Raw genomic sequence first — 23,691 nt, forward strand, 5'->3', positions numbered from 1 at the left:
TTTCCACACTGTAAAGTAATCTAATCGAATCTAATCTAATCTAATAACACTTATCGTCTAATAATTTCAGAAAATAAATGATCCCTTGTGGAGACTAGCAAAAAATTAGCATTGTAAGAAATCTGATAGATTGAATAGCAAAGGGATACCAGATGAAATTCAGTGTTGCTAATAGCATTACATGAAAAATTACATGCATTCAGCGGATAGAAAGTAGGAACACGGAACAACTTTAAACCACTGTACCTTTGCACAGTACTTGAGAGTTCTCAGCTATTAAATTTGAAACAAAAATTATTTGAGGAGGAAAGAAATACATCAGGAGAAATACCTAAGTGAACAAAGTGAATCAAAACAGGCATTTGCAGCTGCAGGAAAAAAACAGGTTTCCAATCAGAACAACTCTTTGCAAAAATGACTTGTTACATTTAACAAACTTTACCTTTGGTCATCGCTCATATGTCTACGAGTGGGACTCAGAAACAGTCCTCAGCACCAAATAGAGTGAGAGAGAGGAGGGACCTGTTCTTCTGAAACAGTGCAAGAGGCAGCAGAGGCAACAGTTTCATAAACAGCACAAAACAGAACCGGGACAGGAGTTTCTGAAACAACAGGAGAGAGTGGGGACAGCAATATCATAAAAATAGTCGACCTGTGGGAGAACGGCAGCACTGGCAAGAGGTAGAAACTGGTGACAGTGCAACCCTTTTAACCTGTTTCTACTTATCAGAATGCAAGTGTGATATGGCAGGAAAGCGATCAGGTAATTGATGGGCATTTCTTTCTGCAAGAAAGTGAGGACTGCAGATGCTGGAGATCAGAGCTGAAAATGTTTTGGTGGAAAAGCGTAGCAGGTCAGGCAGCATCCAAGGAGCAGGAGAATCAACGTTTCGGGAAATCACCTTCAGTTCTTTGAGTATTACAGCAAGCACCCAACGCCTGGAGAAAGAATGCCTCATCTTCCACCTTGAGACCCTCCAACCACACAACATCAATATCAATTTCACCAGTTTCCTCATCTCCCCTCCCTCTACTTTACCCCAGACCCAACACTCCAACTCAGCACCGCCCTCTTGAAATGTCCTACCTGTCCATCTTCCTTCCCACCCATCTGCTCCACCCTATCACTATCACTACCCCTCCACCTTCATTTACGTAACACCTTCCAAGCTACCTTCTACTCCCCCCAACCCCCACTCCCCCATCCTATTTATCTCCCAGCCTCCTTGGGCACCCTGCCTCTCCCCACATTTCTGATGAAGAGATTCTGCCAGAAATGTAGACTCTCCCTCTCCTTGGATGCTACCTGACCTGCTGTGTTTCTCCAGCACTACACTTTTTGACACATTATACCAAGCAGAGTTGATAATGGAGAGTTGGTAGCTGCAGTATATTTTGATTTCCAAAAAAAGCATTCAATAATGGGCTACGCAAACTATTTCTTTTCAGAATATAGGAACTCATGGTACAGGTGTAAAGTATTGGCATGGATTGAGGCTAATGTTAACATACAAAACAGAGTCAGAATGAATGGGTCTCTTTTCAGGTTAGGAAAAGGTAACCAGTGGAGTGCTACATAGATCAGCCTAGGGCCTTAATTGTTTACTATCTACGTTAATGACTTGGGGTGGGGGGGGGCAGAGTATAATGTATTCAAATTTGCTGATGAGACAAAAATACGTCAGTGGACATAATGGAACAAGGACATGAGGAATCTGCAAGGAGATAGAGATAAGTTGAGTGAGTGGGCAGGCACACAACATATGTTCTTTAATGTCGCGAAACGTAACATCATGCACTTTGGTCGGAAGAATCAGAAGGCATTACAATTGAAAATGGCGAGAGGCTTCCAAAGAGTGCAGCACAAAGGATCTGAAACACAAAAACCTAAGATCCAGGTGCAGCAAGTAATTAAGAATGCAAATGGAATGTTGGCATTTATTGCTAGGGCATTGGAATTTAGAATAGAGAAGTCTTATTGCAACTGTACACGGTGGTGGTGAGACCACACCTGGAGTATTGTGTACCGTTTTGGTCTCCATACTTGAGAAAAGTTGTACTGTCACTGGAGGCAATTCAAAAAAAGAGATTCACCAGGTTGATTCATCTAATGAAGGGGTTGATTTATCAAAAATGATAGAAGAGTTCAGACCCTTATTCATTAGAATTTACAAGAATGAGGCTTTATAATGTTGATGAGGGAGTTTGACAGGGTCGTGTTGAGACAATGTTTTTGCCAGTAGGTGAATCTTGATAAGCAGACAGTTATTTAAAATGGTGATGCAAAGGAATTTCTTCACCCAGAAGATAGTGAATGTCTGGAATTGTCTACCCCAGGGAAATATGGAGGCTAGATCACAGAATGTATTTATAATGGAAATGGATAGTTTTTTGAAATATCACGCAATTGAGGGCTGTGATGAGCTGGCACAAAAGAAGATTTGATGCCTTAGAGATGTCACCCATGATCTTGTTAAACAGTGGAGCAGGCTTGAGGAGCCAAATGGCCTACTCCTGCTCCAATTTCTTACGTTACACAACCACTGAAACTTGGCACCTTTCTTAAAAATGTTGTGTAAGTGCAAGTTACTGTTGGCGCACTTGTAGAAACATGCTGCATGAGTTTATTCAATGAATACACCAATAACTGATGTAATTGCAGGGCCGATTCCAGATGGACTGCATTAACCTTCAAAACACACACACACACACACACACATCATACAGTTCATTAGCACACCTATAATAATGGCTTCATTTTAAATGGTTGCAGATGCAAAAAGAAAAAAAGAAAAAAAATTCAACTTAATTTTCAAAATAAACTAAGTTAAGTATTTTACTCAGACAAGAACCTGCTTCACAATCTCAATGACTATTGGTGGCACAGCTGATAAATCAGGACCATACAGCATTTTTAGCCACACACAAATGCAGCATTTTATCCGATCTTTGCTTCCTAGCTAACCTTTGTGTGTGCAGTTTCCCAATGCAAAATGATCCCAGGTGGGAACAGAACTTCAAACACTTGATTTTTTTTTTGCTGGATAATATTTCCAACCTGAAACCATTTTACGTTGGAAAGCCAAATTTTGATCTCATCAAAACACATATGGTCCAGTTTCCATTAAGAAGTTAATTGATTAACTCTGGCAATTTGTGCAATAGTCTTCTAAATTCTCACTGTTCAAGAACATTTGTGATTTGCAAACACTGGAGGAAAATGAACAGTCTATATTATATATGCATTGAAGTCTCCAGATGTTTTCAATCATTTTTACAGACCTCCAGTCCATTAGCTTTCATTTGATTGGTTCCTCTCTTCAGAGTCCTCACACTGTTTGTTTAAATATACAATATTAAACCATACTGTATACTTGAAAATGCAAAGCAAATGGGAGGCCAGATTTTATAGGTTCTGACAGAACTTCCCTGGTGTTGTATACATAGTTAAATGTGGAGCTGCTGTTTTCCAAAACTGTTGCCAGAAATGACATGCAAGTGGCACTCTTATTGACAGACACTTCAGTTTAACATTCAGTAAATGAAATTTTAGACAATGAGCTATTCTGAAACTGTATTCGATGCAAAAACCCTCTGAGTATCTACTAAGCTACTTTTGGTTCCTCAATCCACCCCACCCAATTTATCATTAAACCAAAACCATTTTTAAAAAATCTGGTCTTTTATCACTGCGCTGTGTATAAATCTGTTGCATACATAACAGTGGTCATACTTCAAGAAGCAATTGTCAAGTAATTTCGGATATCCGATTGTTATGAAATGTACAATTTACACAGGTTTGTGATTTCTATAATTTAACCAGAATAAAAATAAAATAGAAAAGAGAGCTGTAACAAATAAATTGCTGAGAAAACAAGAAACATTCCCACATCTAAAGGAGATACAGCAAAAGCTCGGGTATTTGAAACACATGGAGAAACTCATTAAAAGAATTAAGTTGCTATAGTCTTACCAGACCATAGGGCTGCTCTCTCTCTCTCTCTCATTAGAGAGAGATGACGGGTGGTGATTTAACCTGAGGGTCACCATGCTTCAGGCAAGGGGAGAGGTTGAGAAGAAGAATCCTTCATGGTAACCTCAGCTGGTGAGGTTGGTGTCACTCTGCACTGCAAACCCCAGCTGCCCAGCCATATTTAAACAATCAAAAGGCAAATCTAGGGTCACTAAGAGAATAATGAATTCAAGTGTACAAAAGATTACGGACAAGCAAAAACAAATTAGGAAGGCTGATGTTATCTGCAAGTTTTCTGTCAAATACTAACTGTAAATGATTTTTATAAACAAAGCAGTGACAGACAGATGGAAACTGTAAGATGGCTTCTTCCTACAGAGGTTGTAGGAACAGTGTTGACAATACATCGAAAATAATTTTACAAGAGTGTCTTTGTCGGTGGGAGTGTAATAACATGAGAAGGAGCAACTTAAAACAAAACATTTGCACTTGTATGGCATCTTTCACAATCACAGAATGTCCCTAAGCATTTCACAGCAATGAAGTACTTTTGAAGCAGGCACCAGTACAAAGCCACAAAGTCTCGGTCAATTTGTTTACATTGCCTGATAAAAAGCCAGAAGACAAATGAGCGGGGAATTGGTGTTCTGTGGTATTAATATGGGGACAGCTCTTGACTGGGAAGTTGTACTAAATAAATCGGTAAAAGTCAAAAATGGAAAATGCACTAGCTCTTGCTGACATGCATCCTGGGATCCTGAAGCAGAGAGGAAAAGAGCAGAGGCTCTGACAACAATCTACAAATCATTTAAAATCTTTCAAGTTCCTTTTAGATACTCTGGGCATATTTGAAATTTGAAGGTCAGTTCAGAAACTCTTCTGATGATTTTAAAAAAAAGAATAAAATGACTTTAAAATAGACTAGTCCCTAACATTGTGAGTTTGAAAGGTCCAATTTGTCTGACTGGGAAAGACACTAATTCATTAATACAACCAAAATTGATTTTGAAAGGACAAAGTGCATCTGAATAACTACCCACTCTTAAGAAAATTCTTCTGTCAGCCAGAAAAATGGACAATTGCAACCATTGATCGTCCTGTTGCAGATATGTCTCCCACCACGGCCTTCGAACTCCCAGTTTCTAAGGCAGTCCCATAGCTGTTCTACAGTAACATGAACCATTCCTATGCCACAAACTAGCAGTAATTTTTTAATACATTCATAATCTTGTCATGACTGGGAATCCAATTCGTTACAACAATCTCTACTCCACCTATTGACAACCATTCTTCAAAACCAAGAGCCACGCCCTGATTACATTTGGAGATTTTATGGAATATCCAAGATTCATGTGATTATATTGTCACCAATATCCTGCCACTGTAATTTAAAAGGCAGGACATTATCAATGAACAATATCACTGTTCTCCAACAGGTGTGACTTGTACTAATGTGCAATAGTTTTATGATTGTGAAAATGCAAATCCTGCAAAACAGATTTGTGATGCAAATGTGGCCAAATATAGACCATTTCTATCAAAATGGTTCCAATGATGAAATGGAAGCATTTCCAAAGTTATAATGCACAGGTTTAGGGAACAGCATCTCACCTCCTACTCAATCATCAAAATAATTTACCTGGTTAGAGAACCTCGAAACATAAAAAACACATTTTAAAGTTGTAACTTGAAGCGATTTAACTGCTTGAGAAAAACATCAACTTCAACAAAGGAATTTTAACAAAAGAGATTTGAAAAGATATACAGATCCAAGCCTCAATCGAAATCTAAATTAGGGTTAATGTGCACACCTACATGGATTGTGGTCAATAAGATTGGTGAATTATTGCTTCAGATTGTCGAACTGAAATACGATATTGTGACCCTCAGAGACTGGTTTCAAAGAAAGGGCAGGACTGAGTGTTCTCTGGATACAGGGTGTGAAGGAAAGTTAGGAAAAGAAAGAAAAGAGTGGACAGGATTATTGACGATGGACAGGATTGCAGTGTTGGAAAAAAGAGGATGTTCACACCTGGGTTGAACATAAAATATATTTAGCTGGAACTAAGGAACAAAAAAGGTGCCATTACATTTTTCGGTGTTGTCTACATGCTGCCAATAAGTAATTAAAAGGTAATTCCAGAGAGGTACAAAAATGATATGGTAGTTATAATGGACAATTCCAATTATCCAAATATATATTTCAAAATCTGCCATGTGAAGGGATCTGACAGGCAACAATTCTTAGAATATGTTCAGGAAAAATCTCTACAGCAGTATGTTTCCATTCAAACAAAAAAAAGGTTTTCTGGGCCTGATTCTTGAGAATGAAATGCTACTTGGTCGACCTGGGCAAGTAGCAGCATCAGAGAATTTAAGAGTCAAATGATCAGGACATCAAAAGCTACTCATGGATGAAGAACAATCCATAGTAAAAATAATAAACAAATAATAAGAATGCATTTGGGATGAATAAATTGGAGTTAAAGATTGGCAGGAGAAACAGTAGTTGAACAATGTGCTACATTTAAAGAAAAGGTACTTAAAGAAGAGTCAAGGTTTAGCAAATAAAGCCAAAGCTTCTTGGACAACAAAAAAATTTTAAATAAGTGTGCTTATGGTAGTTACCAGGTAGAAAATACAATTGTGAATCAGACTGAATACAGGACGCACAGAGGGTAGATGAAAAAGCAAAGTGAAGCAAAGAGGGGGTGTGACAAAAGGGTGTTAGCCAGTATAAAAGGGAATCCAAAGTCATCTTAGACAACAAACAGTAGAAGAGTCGGAAAAGGAGCAATTTGAAGAACAATAATAAGAGACCAAAATCAGGATTTGCACATGGAAGAACACAGCATAGCTGAGGGATGAAATTAATACTTTCCATTTGTCATCCCCAAGGAAGATGATGCTACCTAGGCCATGGAGAAGGGGAAGTAATTTAAACACTAGCGGGATCAAAGTTGACACAAAGGAGGAAATGGATAAGACCGAAAGAGATGCTGAGGGAAGCGAGAGTGTGTCCCAGAGGAGCGAATAATTGCAAACATTACATACTTGTTTAAAACAAATTGTGCAAAGATAAGTTCAGAAACTATTGGCATGTCAGTTTAACCCCAACTAAAAAGCAAAATACTGCAGATACTAGAAATCTGAAATCAAAACAAAGTGCTGCAAAAATGCAGTAGGTCTGTCAGCACATAGGGAGAGAGAAACAGTTTTGACCCTTTGGTTTTGGAAGGATTTTTAAAAATTCCTTGTGGAATGTGGGCTTTATTGGTTGGGCCAGCATATATTGACTATCTGTTGCTTTTGAAAGTGTGGTGCTGAGCTGCCATTTTGAACCACTGCACTCCACTTGCTGTAGGGAAACCCATAATGTTACTCGGGAGGGATTCCAAAAATTTGACCCAATATCAGTGAAGGAACGGTGAAATATTTCCATACCAGGATGGCGAGTGGCTTGGAAGGGACCTTGCAGGTGGTGGTGTTCTTCTATACCTGCCGCCCTTGTTTTCTAATTGGTGGTGGTCGTGTTTTTGGAAGGTGCTTTCTAAGGAGCGTTTGTAAATTTTTGCTGTGCATCTTGTAGTTGGCACACACTGCTGCTACAGATCAAATTTAATAATCACTTGGGAAAATGTGGGTAAGCTAAGAAATTCATGCTAGCTTTCTTTAAGATAAATCATGCTTATCAAACTTGAAAGAGTTTTTTGAAGAGCTGGCTGAGAACTGATGACGGCAACACAAATGGTGTGTTGTCTTAAAGGTGTTTGATATAGTGCCACACAACAGACTTGCGGGGAATGTTTTAGTGCATTGAATATAAAAGGGGCAATAGCAACATGGATAGGGAATGTTTTGAGGGATTGGAAACAGAGTAATGGTTGATAGGTATTTTTCAGGCTGGGGGAGGGGGCATTGTAGTGTAGTTCCTCAGGGGTCAGTGTGAGGGTCGTTAACTTTCCTGACAGATAGTAATGACCAGAATTCTGTATCAGATCATTAATACACTTGGATGATACACAACTTAGAAGCATTGTGAGGAGTATAGTACAGAATTTTGGCATGGATTGGGTTGGATTGAAAGGTCTGTTTTAATGCTGTCTGACTCCATGAAGAGTCTGAACAGAGTAGGTAGGGAATAACTTTTCCAAACTCATGACAGGATGTAGAATAAATGTGCAGGTTGAATTGAGGCATTCAAAAGGGAATTAGATGCTTACTTAAAAAAGGAAAAAAATATACAGGCTTACACAAACAAGGCAGCCAAATGGCACAAAGTGAGTTGCTCATTTGGAGAGACACACGATGGGCCAAATGGCCTCCTTCCACACTATAATGATACTGCAAAATTTTCAAAAAGTACATTGAAAACATTGGCTGAATACAAAAGAAAATAATGAGTTATGTGTGCCATCTATCAATAACTTACAAATGGCTCATTAAGTGGGGCAAGCATGACGATACTGCTATTATGTTAAAACATTAATGATGATTAGAAATTACTCACTCTCCCTCTGTTCTCGCTCCTTTAGAATTGCATCCAACCATTTCTGTTTTTCTTCAGCAGTTTTGGCCATTAAGACAAACCACTTATTTTTAGCCGTGTTGTGGATCTTCCAACCATTTGTCACAGTATAGCCATTGCTATGGTAATCAGCTGCAAACAGATAGACAGAGCTAGTTAGGGAACACAAGGATATAACCATGAAATGTAATTTTCCTCAACACAAGCAGACACATCAAGCAGGGATTTGACTGCTTGATGCCAACTTTCTTGTACTCGTGCAATGGGCAGTTAACTTTTTTGCCTGTCATGACAGAAGACACCATAAAGATTCATTTATTTCTGAGCAAACGAATATTCAAAGGGGGTAAAATGAATAATGTAATATTGTATATTACACTTATTGCTATGAGCATCAGTTAAGAATCAACAACTGCCAGAGACATGAGGTTTATTTATTAGCAGAGCCTTACCAATATCAAGCCCACATTTGCTCCACAAGAAGAGTTTGCCAGTAGTGGGAACAGTTAATGATACATTTTTATCTCTCTCCAATCACTAACCTACACTCTCAGAACAACAGAAACAATTTCTCCATGGTCAGAAACTAAGAGATGTCGAAATCCCACCCCATGCTGGCAGCTTTCATGTAGATTCTGGGTTAACATGCCCTGTAATCAAAAGCACTCTAAATTAACTTGCAACTTAAACAAGTAATTTTTAAGTAGATATGCTGAATTCTGGAGAGAAAGAAAAAGCTAAGAAACACTACCATAAATTCCACAGGTTACCTAATGCCAAAACAGTTACTAGCTCTTAAGCAAGATAAACCTTGAACACCAAAATAAATAAAATGACCCAGTATCTGACCAATTCTGAATGCGTACATTCACTCACAATGTTCAAATGACAATTTAGGATGAATATTCAAATATCCAGATCACAAAGGGAAAATGAACACTTCACGAAAAACACATATGCGGGCACCGCGCGCTGTAAATGTTTTTCATCTAAATCTTAAGCTCCCATGCTCCGAGTTTGTTTTTTGTCTTGCTCACATTTACTGAGCAAAGAAGAAATAAGCATGTGGCAAAAAAATCTCTCACATTTGTGAGAGAAACAGAAGATTTGCAGTTATTTATATTGATATAGGACATAATTACAGACTTATTAGAAAAACCTTTCAACAGGTGGCTTCCTCTGGACATCGAGTCATAACAGCATGGAAACATACCCTTTGGTCCAACTCATTTATGCCGATCAGGTATTCTAAACTAATCTAACCCCAAAAATTAATTCCTGTTCAAATTTTTCAAGACACTGGCAATTTGTGAATCATTTAATATCTTACCCAAAATGCAATGAAACCTTTTTCTCCTTTGACTATATCACTTTTTAAAATGCTAAGAAGAATTTGTATCAGTTTAGCAGTTAACTTACCTTCCCAAGCAAGCAATTAAGCCACAGCTGAAAATGTGTTGCTGGAAAAGCGCAGCAGGTCAGGCAGCATCCAGGGAACAGGAGAATCGACGTTTCGGGCATAAGCCCTTCTTCAGGAATGAGGAAACTTTCCTCATTCCTGAAGAAGGGCTTATGCCTGAAACGTCGATTCTTCCGTTCCCTGGATGCTGCCTGACCTGCTGCGCTTTTCCAGCAACACATTTTCAGCTCTGATCTCCAGCATCTGCAGACCTCACTCTCTCCTCAAGCAATTAAGCCATAATATTAATTTGCTTCATTTGCTATACAAGTTTCAAGAACTCAAGTATGAACATGTCAGCAAATTAACTCAAAGTTAAACCATGAAATTTGTCACAGTTGATCATAATTTCAATTGTTTGGTCACCTTTCGACTATAAATAGGAAGAGCAGAGTCTTGATTCAGAAAAACAAACAAATCTTTAATCACTTAATGGTTCAATCAAAATGGATGAGAAAAACATTGCCCTTCCTCCTAAAGTATAGAATGCAATATTAATGGCAAGCTCTACCAGACTGAAGAAATCCCTTGAAACTAATTAATTATTTAAGCCGCACTTGATTTGTCTTCAATATTTGGACTGAGCATTTAACTGAAGAAATACTAGCTGGAAAAGCTAACACAGGATGTAAAGATAAGGTCATATTATTCAATTACAAAGTCAAATTCTGCAGCTTGAAACTTGAAAATGGAAAATAATGTGAAAACTGGGCTTCCACACAACTCCCAAACTGCCAAACGCTTACCGCCAATCCGCAAATAAACAGCCGCTGAAAAGTGATGCTATGTTTTAAGCACCCAATAGTAGTCTCAAGCCCTTGATGGATGTGTATGTGTCAGCATCAACTAACATGAGAATTAAACAGAAATGAAATCTTCTGCAGTGAAATAGTCTGCCATTTAGGGTATTTGATAAAGATCTATATAAAATAACAGCTATTTGGGGGAGATACCAAAGAACAAAAATACATAGAAATGTATTACAGCAAACAATCATTTCCACCTTCAGAAAGGGAACAATAGAAGAAAACATTAGCAGGTAAAATACCTGTTCCATCTTCAACGTTCTCCACTTCCATTACCTCGGTGTTGATTCTTCCACGGAAAATGTATTGGGCACCATTTATAGATTTGGTGCGCTTGGTTGACTTCTTACTAGCCACCCTAAAGAAAGGGAAAACAAGCATTTCTAACAGAACACAGTTTTCCAAGTTTAATCTTTAGACTTATAAATAAACCAAACATCACCTTCACTCAAATGATGACAATAGTATGGATACCTTTTCTAGAGAGTGAAGTAAGTCAAGCTTTGAAAGCGGGATACATATTTAACTTGGTCAGTGAAAAGATGAAGGGATATGGAGAAAAATGGGCAGATAGAGCTGCCTTGAGAGTTGAGGGGACCAAAATTCCCACTTTTGTCCTTGTGTTCCAAATTTACTTCAACTTTACAACAAATTGAGCAACTGAAACGACTACTTTTAAACTACATGCAAGTCCAAAACATTAATATTGAACAAATTAATAATAACACAATACCTTGCTTAGATTTGAACTGATGAGTCAACAATCCATCTCTTATTGCCATTTAGTCAATCAAACTCAGCAGGAAATATTTGTACCATATAATTTCTTACAGAACAGCCTTACCAGCAACTACTCTTCTTCTGGAATTTAACAGAAGTCAGAAAATCATCCTAATCACCTACCCTTAAATATTCTGTTCATATATTTTACTAAAGTCTGTTACGAAAGTTTTTGTCATACTTGTGTCTTACAGACCATTCTAAAAGTAAAATGTTGGCATTTCCAATTCAAGTTTAGTTTAATTCAACAGTTACAGTGTGATTGTATGTACCTGTAGCTATAGTAACATTTAAAAATTTTCTATATAGCAAGTTTATCTCATTTATACTCCATACTTATACTTCCTGTGCATGTTAAGAAACGTGTATTCATCAGCTTGCTGCAGGCAAAGTATTAATATTTTACATTAAGATCTACAAAGCAACAAATAAAAGCATTTGAAAGAGTGATGTACACCAAAGTTCATCTCGAACAGATTTAGAATAACTGCCAAATCAGCACTACAGAAGTGTAGGGAAATCATTACTTTTCATTTCCAAATCTTTTCAGTAAAAGACTCGAGACCAGTTTCCTTCCTTAGGTATGATTCACTTCAATTTCATCAAGGAGAAAAGCACAAGATTGCCTTTCATAGATAGGTTTACCAATTTTCAACATGCATTTAATGGTCATTGATTCCCACAATTATCTAGATTCATTTCTCCTTGAAATAAGCATTTCCAGATTGGAAGGCCACGTAATATACACATTTGGCTGAGAATAGGTTGTGCTCACTCAGTTTGACAAACATTGTTCACCAACTATTATACTTCCAAGAAGATGGTGTATGTTCAAAGTTGTGATGCCCAGAATAAATGGTGAGGTTTGCAAGTTTTTAATTCTAACCAAATTAATTGAGGCTCAAAGTCAGTAACTGCAATTCTTTTTAGGATGCCTTTGAATTGATCCAAGTCATGACATACCTTGACTTTCTTTTGCAGTATACCAGCAAGTTATCAAACAAAAAGAACACTCGCTCCTGAATATTTCCAGCTGAGATCTTTAATAAAGGTCCTTGCTGAAGCAGCTCAGTGCATATATCTGTCAAATTTGAACCCTGGCAAAGAAAAATATTGAACACATTCAGTATCATGCATAGTTGGATGTTATTTCATTTTACAAACTCCAAGTACAAGACAATGTAATATACAACAAAATAGCTGCAAGTTTAATTGTCTAATTATTCGCTATATTTTTCTTGCATTAATACCCACTCAGAATATCTTTGGCAGTACATGTGGAAGTACACAACTGAATGTACTCAAACACACAACAGCTGAATGCAACTTGCCTGTGTATATTTAGAACAGAAGGAAGAAAGTGACAAGTTGCAAGATTTGCTGAAAAAGCTTCAATCTTCCCCAAATAAAACAATCTGCAGAACCAAATTTAGATTACTTTAATTGCTGAAGTAACAAGTATATTCTGTTCTTAAACATTCTGAAATACCTTTGACATAAATGAGGATAAACAGAAAATGGAGACAACCTTGCATACCACATGTAAAAAAGAATGAGGCCCACAGCCTAAACTGCATACAGTCATTAGGTATGAAAGCCATTGGCATTAATCTATGTTGAAAATGTGTTGCTGGAAAAGCGCAGCAGGTCAGGCAGCATCCAAGGAGCAGGAGAATCGACGTTTTGGGCATGAGCCCTTCTTCAGGGCTCATGCCCGAAATGTCGATTCTCCTGCTCCTTGGATGCTGCCTGACCTGCTGCGCTTTTCTAGCAACACATTTTCAGCTCTGATCTCCAGCATCTGCAGTCCTCACTTTCCCCATTAATCTATGTTGTATACTACAGTAAATAATTGCTCATATTAGTCAGGAATGTATGAAAACATCAGCTATCAGTAGCATAACCTCCATAGAAAGTTCCTTCATCAGTGAGATGATAAAATACATTAACATATTTTTGGACCGTCTGTAAAGTTAAATTCATCTAAACCTCTGTTATCTTTATCCTAAATCATACCCAATCCCATTTTCCTATCACCCATGCTCATATAAAGTCATTTGGAAATTAGGAACCAATTTTAAAATTCAAATGCTGTTTATCATATACCACCACACCTCACCCTTTATGTCCCCAACCTTCCTTAGGTTCACATGCTTCCAAGATCTCTGAACTTCTACAAGTCTGGCATCTTCTGCAATCAAAATTTTCATTGGGCCAACACTGGCAAACACACCTTCAATTATTTTGTTTGATACACATCTGTGATGCACTGTACCATGTTGAATGTTTTTATAAATGCCTTGACTGACTTCAACATTTCAAAACAATTTAATATTATTTTAACACAGTTCTTGAAGTTTACCACTTTGCCCAAGCTTTTGATCATCTATCCAATGTCTTACTAATTTCATCATTATTCGTTTGTTAATGCTCCTACTAAGTACCTTGGAACATCTTATTAGCTTAAAGGCACAATGTTAACACAAGTTGTTGCACATGCAGCTTAGTCTTCAGTTGATGAAAACTAGTGCACCTGATATTCAGATTTTTTTTCTCTTTTTAGCTGTTGCATTGTTTCTGTTTAAAACATGCACTTAACGAGCCTTGATTTTTACATTAGAACTGTTGTTAAATCATTCAGATTGGTAAAAGAGGGGACTAGAGTGTTCAATCCACCACCTCAAACTCTATGACAACGCAGCATGGTATCTTTAGGGCACAGAGTGTGGTAAATAAAAATCTATGTTTATGGGCAAGGGACGAAAACTAAAAACATCACACAATCTTATATTGACACAAAAAAATAAAGCATTAAACAAGTATGGTTTGCCTCAAAATGTTCAGCAGAATACTTTATTGTCCAGCATTCAGTCAAGACCACAGAGAAGGCACTTCCTTCAGTCAGAAAAATTACATAATCTTTGCAGCTGCTGCTACTGCAACACGCTAGCTGCAACAGCAATGGTCTTCACTTCTTTAAACAAAAGAGACATTCACAGCAGAATTAGGATTGCATTAGAAATGAATCACGTACAGGAATGACAAGTGTTAGGTCACAGCTTTAAAAAAAAACTAAGATTAATAAGACTTATTAGGTCATCATGCAATGCTGTATCCAGGATAGACGGTGTTAAGGACAGGGTCCGTAGTAATGCACACCTAGAATTACGTCATTTCTCCCATAAAATGTTTTAATTGGCAAGAAAGTTACATAAATGTGTCTAATACAGGTTTTTACATTGTGGATGCAAACATTAAGGGAATATGAAGTCCGGCATTTTTTCAGTGAAACAGCAGGAGTTGAATTTACAGGGTTTCCACCAGAAAGTGTTGTGAAAGAAAGAAACTTGTGTTAACTTAGTTTCAGAATTTTAAACGGATGCACTGTGAAGAATCATATCTAATGGCGATAGTCAACTGAACAAGGAAATTGCTTTCTTTTGATGGGTTTAGAAATGGAAATATATTTTTACCATTAAATTAGAAGACTTGAAAAATGCTCTGTTAAACATTTCAAATATAATGTCATAAATGCTTGTCATTTCATCCATCCTTTTACTCATACCTCCCATCCTTCAATTGATGACTGCAGATGTTCCAAAGCTTCCAGTTTCTCCATTTGCCTCTTGGTTTCATTAATGTTAGTGCACACGGCTTTCATTGCTTGCAAGGCTTTTTCCACTGCAGAGTTATCACTGTGCTTTTTGGGGGTCCGTTTTAGCAACTCCTGCAAGAAATAGAGAAGTGAAACTCAAACTTCACTGTCACCTCAGAAACCAAAATGCTTGAAACGTAGTACCTAAAACCAAATTCAGCTGTCAATACTACGTCTCCAATAAGAGTGATAGTTCCTTTCAAATACATTTTCTTGAAATTAAAAATTACATTTCACAAATTCTATGCACCGATCAAGGTGAATTTCTTTTTCTTAAAAAAAAACTTTTTAGAAGTATACGTTTCTCTCCACCTAATTCATTGATTCATTTCCTCAGGCTTAGATGAGCAAAAACTGTAATAGGAAATCTCAATTTAATATGTTAGAAGTTTTATTTCAAGAATACAGTCACTGATGAGATTAGGGAGAGAACAAATCAGAAATAACAGCTTAGTACATTTCCAAATCTGACATGATCTTGTTCTGGAATGCAACTGGTTAAAGGCCAAGACAAATCCAGGTCTGGTCTTCACCTGGTTTAGATACTTCCCAATTTGGTTGTTCTTTTCTACATTACTCCATAGCTTGTTATATTTAGTACAGTGACCAGAGCTGCACATAATAATCTTCATGTAGCCTTAGTTTTACCTATTTACCCTTGCATCTGCACAGATTTCTCACTGCAATCTTAATATTGCTTCACTTTCCCCAAGGCCCTGACTTCAAATTATTTATGTACATTGTAATGGCTCCAGCATTAATTCACCTGTGAACTTCTCTGCTAAAAGTATATTTTGCCATGAGTTAGAAAATATTCAGACATACACAACAATGTCCACACTACATCACATAACAAGTGTTCTAGGTGGGAACACCAAAGTTTCTCTCCACTTTGGTCAGTGAAGCATCTTCAGATTTCACAAAATATTTGCAGGTTAGGTTGCAGGCAGAAAACTTTATCCTGTGCTCTTCAGTAGCCAAAAAGGTAAGAAAACCTATTACTTCCAGAAAATTAACACAGTTTGTGAATTGCTGTTCTGAGAAAGTTAAAAATCACACAACACTTGGTAATAGTCCAACAGGTTTATTTGGAAGCACTAGCTTTCGGAGCGTTGCTCCTTCATCAGGTGGTTGTGGACTATAAGATCATAAGACACAGAATTTATAGCAAAAGTTTACAGTGTGATGTAACTGAAATTATATATTGAAAAAAACCTGGATTGTTTTTAGAATGACCATGTTAGTTTCAGTTCTTTCATATGTAAACCCCAGAACTTTTTTTTTAAAAAGTTACATTCTCAAGTAAACTTTAACAATAGGCGCCATGTCGTCTCATATAATGCATTGAAGGTGTGAGGTGCCCTGTGTGAGGCTGTGTATGCCCCAATGTTCAGACTGATTCTATTTCTAAAAAAGGGATTTACAGAATCTTACATGGATTCATGAAGTTTTTGAGCAAAACAAAATATGATTCTGCAAGTACAAATTCACCCTACAAACTTATATCTGTGTGTGTGTGTGTGTTGGGGGGGTGGGGGGGGGGGAGTGTATGTCCTCAACCGTGACCTTGGATTCATGTAACACTGCAGGTGACCCCAATGCACTAGACCAGAGGTGGGGAACCTTTTCATGTTGGAAGGCCGCATTATGTTAGTTGTAATCTAATAAGGCCGCATCCAAGAAACTTCAATTATATATTCTTCAAAATTCACATTATTTTGTAAAAATCAAACTACTAACTAAAAAAAAAGATAAAAAAAGTTAATTCTAAAGTTAACTAACCTTTTAATGACTTTGTTGTGACTGCTTTTTGCAGGAAAGTATTTGAATATTTGGTTGCAGCATGGAGGTCTGCAGTTTTAGCTGATCCTCTAGATGGGTATGTGTCATTTGTGACCTTAAGGGCGTCTTGATTTTGGTTAAGTAGGAGAATGTAGATTCGCAGCAATAAGTGGTTGAAAAGCAAGAAAGCATTTTTCGTGCATGTTGCCAAAGGCATGGATATTCTATTGCATTTTTCCATATTTCAATCGGATCTTTCTTAGCGTCAAATAAAACTTTAAAATGTCATCTTCTGAGAGCTCAATCAATTCCATCTGTAGTTCTTTAGGAGCCTTATGACTTACCAATTTTTTAATTGTGGCGGTCAGTCTGTGAGGATTATTTCATTGAATTTTCTTTTACTCTCTGGTACTTTAAATATATTAATTTTAAGATTAAAATAAAAATAATAAAGGATGAAAAAAATTAATAAAAAAATAAAAGATTTGTTCTGCAGGTTCCCCACCCCTGCACTAGACACACACACTCACACACACACACTCTCTCTCTCTCTCTCTCTCTCCCTACTAGACACACACACTCACACACTCTCTCTCTCTCTCTCTCTCTCTCTCTCCCTCCTACAGACTCATAGGGAGCAGGACCTGCTCCACCTGATGAAGAGGCAGCACCTTGAAAGCTAGTGCTTCCAAATAAACCTGTTGGACTATAACATGGTGTTGTGTGATTTTTAACTTTGTCCATCCCAGTTCAACACCGATACCTCCAAATCATTCTAAAAGATGGAGACTTAACAAACAATCCAGGTCTTTTAAAATATATGATTTCAGTTACATCATGCTTTAAACTTTTGCTATAAATTCAGTGTCTTACGATCTTATACTCCACAACCACCTGATGAAGGAGCAGCGCTCCGAAAGCTAGTGCTTTCAAATAAACCTGTTGGACTGTGTGGTTTTTAAGATTGTGCACCCCGGTCCAATACCTGCATCGCCAAATCATGTTCTGGAGAAGGGTCAGATCAGAATTGTTAATTCTGATTTCTTTCCACAGATGCTGGGAGACTTGCTGAGTTTTTCCAGCAATTTCTATTTTTTTGTTTGTGAATGCACTGCACATATCTCTGTGTTCAGCTGGCCTGATATGCATCCCTAATTTGAGAAGACCTGACAAAGTTCTGACTTCAGGCACAGAACTAGGGTGCGGGAGGGAAGAAAACTAAAGAGAAAAATGGGTAAGGAAGCTTGTTTGGTGAAAATTCCAGGGAATCCAAACATTGGAAGCTTTTACACAATCCTAAAACATGTAGATGATCGAGTATAATGTATCACATTCTGCAATTTATAACACTTTTTGCAGCCCAGTTTACAAAGAACATTTTGGACAATACTACCTGGCTGAAGTATGGGTCAAATGTCACATGAAGCCCAGTTCATTCATTATAAACTGGTTACAACACCACTTGGGACAGACTGCAACACAGGATCACATGGGAGCACAGGGCTGGGGGCTGGGAGCTGGGAGCACAGCCAGTTCCAAACAGCAACGGGTGTTCCCATATTGTTTGATGATCAGCAAAATACTTGCACAATCCTACAACTCTGCTGGGACTGCTCTGGAGATCACAACGGGTATTAATAATGTACAAGTCAAAGAGAAAGTAAATTTAAAGTGCTACTAAAATGATGCTCCCAAATTGAAAACATTACCCAATACATTTTTCATGTTATGACACACAAGGACTGCAATTAGATCTAAGATTATGAGGGCTAAAATGGGTAGATGAACAAAAGCCCATGAGAAACTTCCATGTGCCACATCAAAGACAATGCTGAGAAAGTAATAGAGATGAAAGGAACCACATTTACAACGTTTAGGGTGGGATGCCTCAAGGTTTGATTTCAATGGGCCAATTAAGAGGAAGGATACTTGCAATGGTTCTGCCCCTCCTCAGAAATGACCACCAGTTGCAAAGTATTTTGATGCAGTAACATTTTCTGATCTGTCAAAGTTATGTAAACTATCACTCTTCAAGGCCAGTCAAAGAACCCTGAAGACGGGTCACTGGACCCAAAACACTGACTCTGCTTTTTGTCTACAGATACTTCTAGATCTGCTAAGGTTCTGCAGCAATTTCTGTTGAAGTCAAAGAATTGCCAGCAGAGCTTGGGACTAAAGCATTTCAAGATCTGTAGGCTGGCAAATTGGTTCAGTGATTAAAATATATTGGGTAAACAAATGTTGGCACTGCCTTGTTTTGGAAAATGCAATTGGAAGATACTGAAACAGAGTGCCACATAATAATTGATGACTAAAATTCATGAAATCTTGTAGAAGTATTATGTGGATTACCAAATTCAACAGCAGAATAATAACACTAAAAAGTTATTTTATCTGTGTAATACCACTGATAATGACAATCTAAAGATATAAAATGTAGCAAGTCTACATACCTGCAGCACCAACAAATCCTCCCTTATTGCAATTCTCTGACTATATATCACAGAATGCATAAATGCTTGTAAAATAAAATATGTAGTTCAACATATTGGACTTAAATTGCTGAAGAATGGGAATATTTAGGTCTAACTGGCCAGCAAACGCAAATACTTAAGATTAACACAAATTATCAGTCTCTTCTGCTTACTTCAAAAATTTTCAGTGCACATTAGACTTCAATTCCCCAAACAAGATTGTTATGTTCAACCAAAACAGAGACAAACCTCAAATATTTGCACTTAAATACGTTGTTCTGCTTCTGCTCAATGAAAAGGTTTAAGCCGGAAAAAGGAACAATGATTTATGTTCTTGTTTTTTCTTGTGTTATGCTGACCCTATTTCACGTGCACTCGACCCAAAACAGCTTCACAAGTGAAACCTGTATTCCCAACAGAAATGGCTTTTAAACTTGACCCATGAAAAAAGGCAGGTTGAAAAATAAGCACTTCAGGATCCATCAAAGTACCCCATTGTATATTTAGGCACAAGCATAGATGCTAGTGGGGCAGCACGGTGGCTCAATAGCTAGCACTGCTGCCTCACAGTACCAGGGACCAGGGTTCAATTCCACCCTCAGGTACCTGTCTGTGTGGAGTTTGCACATTCTCCCTGTGTCTGCATGGGTTTCCTCCAGGTGCTCCAGTTTCCTCCCACAGTCCAAAGATGAGCGGGTTACGTGGATTGTCCATGCCAAATTACCCATAGTGCCCAGGGATGTGTAGGTTAGGTGGATTATTTGTGGGAAATTCAAGGTTACAGGGATAGGGTAGGGGGTTTAGTCTGGATGGGAAGTTCTTCGGAGTGTTGGTGTGGACTAGTTGGACAAAATTGCCTCTTTCCACACTGTAGGGATTCTATGAAAAGCCTAAAGACAAACATTTCCAAACAAAGTGCAGGAGCTATTCACCCAATTGAGTCTGTTCCACTATACAATGAGATGGTGGATGATTGGATAACTCCACTTTCCTGACTTTTCCCTATATCGATGATTCCCTTACTAACTAAAAATCTATTTCAGCTTTGAATGCACTAATAACCCAGCCCGGACAGTCGCATGTGGTAATGAATGCCATAGATTCACTATCCTCAGAGATGAAATTCCTCATCTGTCTTAAATGCCCAACCCTTTATTCCTAGATTATGTCCTCTGGTCCTAGGTACTATTAAATAAAAGAGTGGACAATCTGATTTTTCACCAGTCTTTCTTCAAAACTATAAAACCTGTTTTCTATGAATCTTCATTGTATGCTTTCAGCGAATCCATTTGCCAGTTGCCACCTAAAACTCTATAAAAAACATTTGGCTCCTTAATATCAGATCTACAGTATATATTGCTCAATATATCACATGAATCTCACTGCGATCAGGAAAGGAACTAAAAACATTAAGTTGCTTGGAAATCAAATTTGAAACTAAAACTAATCACGATTACCAAAATCCAATCAGTTTGTCATTTGTAAGGAACACTTTGACTGGGCCAGTGTATCACTTGCATTCCTGCCATTTCAAAAAAACATGGCTCAAGTACATATAAAAAGGCAACATAAAAGAGGGGAACCTTTTCATTAATTTTCAACACTAATCTGTAATCTGAAGTGCATGCAAGAGACTTGGATTTGCCCACTGTGTTCTTTTGCTACAGGTTACAACAACAAATTAAATCAGAGGCAAAAGCATTAACAGCACAAACACATTCTCACAATAATGTAGGAAATCCCTCAACTCAACACTAGCAAGAATAGAATACATTACTCAAATCCTCCCATCAGTCATGCAAATTCACTGAAGAATAAAACTTCAAACTTCTGTAGCATACTGATCTATTCTAAAACTCCAACAAGGCAAGATATCCAATTGTTGAACACTGTCGTGAGTGCATTAACATTCTAAAATAACACTTCATTCTCAATTGTGAAAATTCGTCCATTAATATTTCTAAATTTCTAATATTTCTAAACAATTAGTTAGGGAACAAACCATTTAAAAAGTTTAAAGTGAATGTCTTTCCACAGGACTGGAGCAGTTTAAAAGCAACATTTTGACTTTTATCTTATCAAAAAGCAAACATGAATCAGGAATTATGTGATTCGTGAAGGTAAAACAAGATAACTTCTCCAATTATGCCTGTCCTCTGACCCTGTTTCACTTGAAAATTATGTTTGGTGTTAACTTTCAACAATGATCAGGTCAATAAACAAATAAAATTTTCAAGATCTTGGCTGTGACACATTTCTTGAAACTAGCATTACATAGTAAGCACCATGGGCAGAATGTTATCAAGACCCATATGACATGGGCTATGGCAAGATTCATGGAGAATTGGGTAAGAATTCCAACAAGGCCTATCTTGTCTTCAAGAGCAACTGGCTGCATTTACCAAGCATTGAGAGGGGTTTCTCTCAACGCAGCAGTGAGTGGCCAAGTAAGATCATCACTTGTTAAATGCCTTATCAATGACAAAGCTCATATCATTAATATTTAACTTCCATCTTATCAAATGCATCAAACAAATTTGGGTTCAAGAATTCTCCACATCGAAGTCAGAGCAAGTGAACCTGGCGAATGCAACTCACCGCTGGCTGAGAACTGCACCAAACAGCATTTCAGGGCGAGTCCCGGGGTACTGGCTACATACACCCTCATTCAAACACAGGTATCGGACATTTGCCAACCTCTCAGGATCCTCTCCAATCCACTTGCATGATGTTTCGGATGTACAGGTCTGCAGTGCAGCGCACCTCAGCAACTAACATTGGAAGGCTGCAGTAGGGAAACCTTGCACATTCTGGACAGGCACTCAGCATTGGGATTGGACCAGCTGCATCTCAGAGTTTACTCTCTTGCTCACTTGATCCCTATCTGCAGGCTTTCAGCATCCTACCCTGTCTTGCCATACTGTGCCTGTTAGCATATTGACACATTTACCAGAGCCAAAAGGCATTGCTGTGTCGACATATTCATTTGTGCTGACACATAGGTCCCTACTGACAAGCAACTTGACTATCAGGTTTGGCAAGAAACATATCTTGCTGTACAGCAATGTAACACCTACAGCATGTGTCAGCTGCCTTTATGGCAAATGTGCTGCTTGTTTATTCAACCAAATGGCCATGTCAGAAAGTGGGTGTGAAGCTCATCTGCAGTCCAGAAAATGGTGGGTTATTCCCAGTCAAAGAATCCTGCTACCATCAGTCATGTGCACAGTCTACAGAGGTCCAGCAGCATAGCCACAGTCAACCCTCAGGCCAGGCACTGCCAAGGGATACATCTGACTACAGACCAACATGTGATAAATGGTCAGTCTGTAGGGCTTTCATAAGCAGTCGGGGAGCTGCAATGACAAAGACAGTGATTGGTAGCTGGCCAATCACTTAGGGGCTGTTTGAAGTTGTTCAGATGTTATGGTGAATACAGTCCCTAGGGGCCTGTGCATTGAGGGAAGTGTAAAACATGTCTGTCCAGGCATCAGGGGCAGGGTGGGATTACTGGCAATAAGGGTCTGGGAAGCAAAGCTGGTGGTAGGAGGTAGAGTCTTTGCAGAGGCAAGTGGGGACCAACACAGTGGCATGGGGGAAGGGAGAATCTCTACTGAATGCAATGGCAAGTTAAATAAATGATGGGAAGGAGGTCAGAATTCAGCAGGAACTCCCTTTTGGATGAAAGTGTTGGACACTCAGCCACAATGGAACCTTCACCAGGTAGGTGCACATGTTGCATCCCAGACTGCAGTGGAGCAGATGCTAGGGCTATTGAAGATGAAACTCCACTGCTTGGACCAGTCTAGAGACATCCTCCAGTATTGTCTGGAAAGAGTCTGCTGCATCATCCTGGCATGCTGTGTCTGCACAATTGGATCAGGCAATGATAGATACTGAGGAACTAGGAAAATGGGAGTAGTCTTCCAATAAGTAGGAAGATGATGTTGGGTGAAGAAAGCTTTCCTTGTGCTTGAGGGCTCAGCTGCATCAGGTGCTATAAACTAGACAGTGCATAGACTGGCACCCAGTTCTAGGCGATGACGGTGGGTGCAGCAGAAAATGATGAACTTTAGAATAGTTGCTTATCAACATGCCAGCATCAAGTTTGGATTGTGGGGGTGAACTGCAACCTCTACTTGTTTCATTTGTGTTCATTTTTGCCAGCTGTCAACAAAAGATCAGTGTGCACTGCAGGGGGGGGGGGGGGGGGGGGGGTGATAGAGTAATAGTG

General features: G+C 38.4%; 1 protein-coding gene across 1 annotated transcript in view; it reads right to left on the bottom strand.

The window, feature by feature from the left end:
- The window catches only part of prex1 (phosphatidylinositol-3,4,5-trisphosphate-dependent Rac exchange factor 1), a 222,533-nt gene that overhangs the window by 99,596 nt on the left and 99,246 nt on the right, over positions 1-23,691 (bottom strand). The window contains exons 6-9 of the mRNA XM_043710358.1: positions 15,112-15,273; positions 12,510-12,643; positions 11,009-11,124; positions 8,484-8,633 (exon numbers count right to left, since the gene is read on the bottom strand). Coding sequence (XP_043566293.1) covers positions 8,484-8,633; positions 11,009-11,124; positions 12,510-12,643; positions 15,112-15,273 — 562 coding nt within the window. The remainder of the gene's footprint in view (positions 1-8,483; positions 8,634-11,008; positions 11,125-12,509; positions 12,644-15,111; positions 15,274-23,691) is intronic.

Source organism: Chiloscyllium plagiosum, chromosome 20 (assembly GCF_004010195.1).
Source record: "Chiloscyllium plagiosum isolate BGI_BamShark_2017 chromosome 20, ASM401019v2, whole genome shotgun sequence".
Taxonomy (NCBI): Eukaryota; Metazoa; Chordata; class Chondrichthyes; order Orectolobiformes; family Hemiscylliidae; genus Chiloscyllium; species Chiloscyllium plagiosum.